Here is a 6500-nt window from a genome sequence, read left to right as displayed (position 1 = left end):
TTTAGTGCTAAAGGAATTGACCTTGGCTTGAAAAACTTGGGTATTGCCCCCTTTTTAATGTTTAGCGATATTTGGTATTTATTAAAGGTGCCGATTTCATTTTTGAATAAATGCTCGAAATTTTTTAATATATTCTCTATATTTTCGTTTACATTTATAGTGTTATAAATGGGAGAATAGTTTATTATTTTTAAATCATTTCTACCAATTAATGGCGGTCCTCCGTTTTTTATTACGTAAATGCACATTTTAAAAGACTTTTTCAAATATTTAGCATTTACTATTAATTTTCCTATTGGGCTTATATCATTTCCGACGTAATCGCGTAGTGAAATATCGTTTGGTAATAAAGTTAAATTATTAAAACTTGTATCATATAATTGTTTTGACATTACACTATGCACAGCCCCCGTATCTATTTCAAATTTTAAATCTTTATTTTCAATTAATAAATTGATTATGTACGGTTTTACTTTATTTTGAAAGTTATTTTCAATCATATTAAAAAAAGTGTCAGATAAATTGTACGCGATTGCGTCATCATGAATATTTTCATTCGTGTTATTACCAGAATTTTCGGATAAAAATTTATTGTGTGAGCGGTTATCATACTTTGGTTTATTGTTCTTACTTTTACACATAGGAGCCAAATGACCTTTGATATTGCAAATATTACAACTGTAGTCCTTGTATCGGCATTCTTTTTGTGTGTGGTTTGATCGACCGCATGTTCCACATTTTGATTTTTCCGTGATTGACTGCTTGGCTGATTTTGCTTGCTGACTTTGTTTTTGATATTTGAAGTCAGCTTCTTCCTTTATCCATCCGGTTTTATTGTTGATTGTAGATTCTTTTGCAGCAGAAATTTCCATAAGTTGCGAATATGTGATGCTTATTTTTGAGGCATCTTCCTCTAGTAATCGATCTTGAATTGGTCCCGCGTTCATACCAACAACAAAAATGTCACGGATTACAATTTGTAATTCCGTTGAAAAATTACATTTTGATGCTAGGTTCTTTACTCTTGCTCCCCATCAGCTACAGTTTCGTCTGGTCTCTGCTTTGCGTTGTAGAATGCATATCTTGATGCGAAGTACGATTTCACTGGCTTGTAATAATTGTTTAACAAACCTAATAGTGTGTCGTATGTCTGAACGTCTGGTTTTGCTGGAACGCATAAACTGAATAATATTTTGTGAACTTCCTCACTAATTGAAGATAGTAGTATAGCTCTCTTCTGGACTTCGTTACTTATTCCGTTTGCAATGAAAAAATTTGTAAGTCTTGATTCAAATATTGTTATGTCGTTTCCAGATTCAAATGTTCCTGGTGAACCTATTATATTATGGAATTGAGTAATATTTTTGTTATCCTCACCCATTTTATAAATATTTTAATTTAATATGAGATGAGTTTAAAAATGTTTATCTTCGTCGCCAATTTGTTGTGTATTGTTAATATGAATAATAACATAAACGTATATTATAGTCTTTTATTATGAAAAGTATAAATCGAACTGACGTACATATAAAATTGTCTACTTGCTAATGACCGATGGACAATCCCCACCGATCGTAATATGATACTTATGATTATTATTGTTAATATAAACGTTTAGTATATAATGTAAATGCTGAATATGCAACACATTCTACCTGTGCAAAGAGTCAAACATTGAATTATGAAAGTGCACTGTTCGCACTGCAAGAGGGAAATAGTCAATAGACGATCATAATAATATTATAATAAGTCGTGGACTTCCCTACGATGTTATGAAATAGGTAGATATTGGAATGAACAATGATCAATATCAAATCTTAAAAATAAAATTATTTTTTATATTACTGTATCTATAGGTCAAATCGCTAAATTATGCAGTTCCTATAACCTATATGGTTTTTGAAAATCACCATGTATAATATGCTTATGAGTTGACGGCTGGCAGGTAATAGTACTATAATCGCTTGAATAAATAAAGCCTTATCGTTGTTTAGCTTAAACGCCTTAAGCTACCTAAACATTGAAATGTAAAATAATTTTGGAACACAATATTGTTACCATTACGCGTTTCTATACCAGACAAGCGATTTTTAGGTATAAACAAAAATAGTTTTAAAGTTTAAGCTATTATTATTATTATTTTAAATTTGCCGTTTTTGTTTTTTGTCATATTACCATTGATTATAAAAAGTAGTTATTTAGTAGTATTTATAATCAATGATATTACCTACCTGTTTGTTAATGAGACACTGTTAATATTTACCCGGTATCGTGTTAAGCTTAAGTTCAGTCGATACGTAAATTCGAAAAAAAAATATTAAAAACTCATTTTTTGTCTCACAAAAAGTCAGGTGGCAGAAAATGTTAATCTATCTCATTGTGTAATATAATTATAATATTGCAGTCGCCAGTCACCGTGTCTTCATTAAAATGGACCAGTGGAGAGGTGGAAACGCGGTCGTCACAGGTGCCGGATCGGGCATAGGAGCCGCCACGAGTCACGACATTAGAGCTGCTGCGACACGGCGTAAACGTAGTCGGGTTGGACGTCCAGTCGACAAAGCTTGAGGTACTTTTTTAATATTTTCCCCCTAATCAGTAATCGTGTACACTGTAGTAGATACTGTACACAATATTATAGTCACTGTTGTGCAACAACTAGAAGGAATAGTGGGCAGTGGCGTATTTTAGTATTTACATGGGATATTTTAAAGGATTGTAGCCATGGTTGGTCTTGACGAGAGAAGCAAGAGAAGTTAGGTAAATACCGACGAGAAAATTCTCTATTTAATTATTTTTAATGCAAAAACAAGGTTTATAAGCTCGCCAGACGGTCTGAATCACGTGCAGCATGATGAATGATGATTGAGCCCACATTCAAATTGAGTTTAAGGCGTGGGACTGGGGAGCGAAGGGGATATATCCCCTATGACCTTTTTTTATTGTTTATAATATCTGATACCCATAAATTATATTTTTAATAATTAAATAGTCACATCCCTCCCTTTGACAAAATCATTTGATCGCCTCTGCTATGACACATTCATAGAGAGAGAGAGAGAGAGTGAGTGAGAAGGTTATTAATTATATCCGTAATTATAGGAGATAAAACATGGGTGGATCATGTACGTATGCCTTGTACGATGTACCTAATATAGGAAGATGGTATGAAAATATTATCCTGAAATAAAGTACTATTGTGAATATTTAAGTCCCGGGAAAGAATTTTACATAGAATCTAAAATTTAAATGGTTTATTATTTATTGGCAACAAAAATGTTTAACGATTAAGGTTATCAGTTATCACGAGAGTCCATTTTGACGAATGGATCATAGCAGCATTGGGCATTTTGATGCGACGTCATATACTTTTATAGTGTTATAATAAAACATAGCTCTTTGTGTCAAAAATGTATTCTAAGCGAAATATGTTATTTTAATGTGATTTTATTTTGCATTTATTTTTCGCATTCCTTGATAACATTTTTGCTTTTTAGTCGTTTATTCGATGTTTATATAATTTAGTGTTTTGAAGTTATAGAGAATTTTTCACAAATTGTTGAACTTAAATAAATTATTGTACGGAATTTATAGTTCTAATAAAAACCGTCATATTATTGGTATATTAGGTATTTATATAATTACATATTTACATCCAGTGGCTAGATAGTCACATAGAGGCAATTGGCAAACTTGTAGGAATTAGTTAATAGATTATATAGATATTATCAAGGTGTATTTATCAAAAAAAAAAAAAAGGTTTATTAAAATAAAGGTTTATTTGATAAATACACCTTGGATATTATGCTGTATGCAACCATAGACTTATAATCATAGATATATAAAATATTATATATTATATTGTTTTATTTATCTATGCTTATAATATTATATAGACCGCGCTCGTTTTGTGTGTTACACCTTAAGCCAACATATGTGCGAGAGAGACCACTGGACTGTTATTGATCAGTGAGAGAGACAGACTCTGACATTACAATTTCAAGGATTTTATAGACAATTTGTACATTACTCCTTGAGATTATAAATATATATAATTATTATAAAATTGCTTATAATCTCCTAGAAAAAGTAATGTCAGAGTCTTTCTCTCTCGCATAATATATTATGTTGGCTTAAATATATTTCACTAATGCGCGGTCTATATATTATAAGTCTATGTATGCCTCCACTCTCACTCTCCAACCTCCATTCTCATATCTAATGTATATAGCCATATATATTATATATATAGCTCCTCCTGTCTCCCTAGTCTACAGGCTTATAAATTATAATATACGAGTATAACAAAAATACAAAATAATAGTACCTATATTGTACTATATTGTCATATTACTGTATTGTATAATACTTACGAAAATATCTCGTAAACATTTTCTGTTAAAAATGTAATCTGCACTCTGTAGAACATTTTTTAGGACATCCTATAGTTTATAATATGTCTATATAATAGTATATAATAAATTCCCCATCATAGGTAAAACACACAAAGGTTATTAGTTATCAGGACTATATTTTCTGAAAATTATTAGATACTTTGACGACCCTATAAATTTAATCTAAACGCTGTCTAGCTAAATAGGTATAGGCAAATAGCTAGTGGTATAGATTAGTCAATTCAACAAATCACCAATCGGAGAATATCGGAGAATAAAACCCGATCCTAATGTCACGGAATGTTGGGATTTGGGAGAATTTATATTAAATGTAATCATATTATGTAATATATTTAATTATAATAAATAAATAAATCTATAATGCATATTTAAGTAATATATCATCATCAATCATTTTCATCATCATCATCAATGCATATTATAAAATGAAGTCGCAGTGCCACAACCACACATTATGGGGCTTATGTGCAAATCATAATTTGAGGCCTAAATATACAAAATGTGAATAAATTATTATATTAAGCTATTTAACAAAAATATTTAATTGTATAATTTATTGTTATAAAAATACCCATAAAAATAGTATTATAGTATAATTTCAACACATTTGTAAATTATTTAACAAAATTGTTTTTTTTTTCGCTTTTGCGTTTGAAAAGTTGTCAATGACTTTCACTACATCTATCTCAGAAGTTCTTCTCCATTCTATGTTCAGTATGGAAATGTCACTGAGACGATCTTGACTTACAGAATTGCGAAAGCATTTTTTCAATTATTTGAGTTTAATTTGATTACAATAAATTATAAATATTTAATAATATGAACACATTTGTTTTTTTTACTCTTAATTTAAATTTAATTTTCTTCAGGCACAGCTTTACAATTAATTTTAACACATCGATTTGGGGGCCTAAATCGGTTGGGGCCTTGAGGGCGGATGTGCAATGCACAACTCGCACATCCAGTAGTTGCGGCACTGTGAAGTCGCTTTTTGTTGTTAGGGATAAACTCCGAAACCGCTTGACCGATTTCGCTGATTGTTTTTTGTTCTGTTCGAAATTTATTGTCAGAGCAAGGTGAAAGAACATTTCAGGAAAATACCCGAAAAAGTTGGAGATCTGAATAGCGCCATCTGTCCAGCAAAATATAAATTAAATAATAATATATTTTTGTTTATTATAAGGTTATTACTAATCAGGGCCGGCTCAAGGGGTAGGTGACATAGGCCCACGCCTAGGGCGGCACTTAAACAGCACTTTAGTAGGAGGGCGGCATTTTCAAAATACTAATAATATTATATTGTTAGGGAAGGCAGAATTTGATTTTGCCCAGTTCACTATTTTCGCTTGAGCCGGACCTGTTGCTAATGGTTACAAAATAAAATATTAAATATAATTTTAGACCTGTATTTTAAATAATTTATATTTGGTCAAAACCATATAACTTAGTAAAAATGGTATTCTTAACGCTAATTTTTATGGTTATAACTTCTAAATTATAATACATTATAATCGGACATGTCCTGACTGACTCACTGACTAATCTACGTATTTTTGAATACCTTTACCTACACTGAATATTAAATAACGAATTGAATAAAGTTTAAATCATATAGAGTTGGCATTTTTAACGGACAAAAATATTTGGCACGAGCAACGTCGGCGGGACAACTAGTACATATACGTAGAAATGTAGTAAATTAGAAATGTTTTTATTTTATTTATAATCAAGTATAAAAGTATCCAAATTTAAATAAAAATAAATACAAACGTTAAAACCACTGAGGCAGTTACACGCCTATCGTTTTTTGGTGGAAAAATTAAACCAACGCGTTTCGATGCGTTCAGACGCGTGGTTCTTTCCCTGGTGTGAATATAGATATGTTTAAAGGAGCACACAACACCAAAAAAAAATTATTTAAATTATTTTTAAATGTTAAATTATTGTAACTGTGGCTATATGAAATGATTTGGTGAAAATCCGATGTAAAAAAAATTATTACTTAAGAGATATTAAGAAATGTAAAATAGCCGCGTGACGTCATTGGGCCCTACTCATCGTAATTGCCTATCTTATACGTGTAAA

At 30.8% G+C, this 6500-nt stretch overlaps 2 protein-coding genes across 2 annotated transcripts in view; one reads left to right on the top strand and one right to left on the bottom strand.

Moving 5' to 3' along the window:
• LOC103310933 (uncharacterized protein K02A2.6-like) overlaps nucleotides 1-947 on the bottom strand; it is a 3039-nt gene extending 2092 nt beyond the window's left edge. The window contains exon 1 of the mRNA XM_008190424.2: nucleotides 613-947. Within this exon, the coding sequence (XP_008188646.2) occupies nucleotides 613-947 (335 nt within the window). The remainder of the gene's footprint in view (nucleotides 1-612) is intronic.
• Nucleotides 948-1265: 318 nt separating this feature from the next.
• LOC100571213 (farnesol dehydrogenase-like) overlaps nucleotides 1266-6500 on the top strand; it is a 176328-nt gene continuing 171093 nt past the window's right edge. The window contains exons 1-2 of the mRNA XM_029486228.1: nucleotides 1266-1277; nucleotides 2486-2569. Coding sequence (XP_029342088.1) covers nucleotides 1266-1277; nucleotides 2486-2569 — 96 coding nt within the window. The remainder of the gene's footprint in view (nucleotides 1278-2485; nucleotides 2570-6500) is intronic.

This window comes from Acyrthosiphon pisum, chromosome A1, assembly GCF_005508785.2.
Source record: "Acyrthosiphon pisum isolate AL4f chromosome A1, pea_aphid_22Mar2018_4r6ur, whole genome shotgun sequence".
NCBI classification, from domain to species: Eukaryota; Metazoa; Arthropoda; class Insecta; order Hemiptera; family Aphididae; genus Acyrthosiphon; species Acyrthosiphon pisum.
The sequence above is the reverse complement of the archived record's forward strand: the minus strand, read 5'-3'. Positions and strand labels throughout refer to the sequence as shown.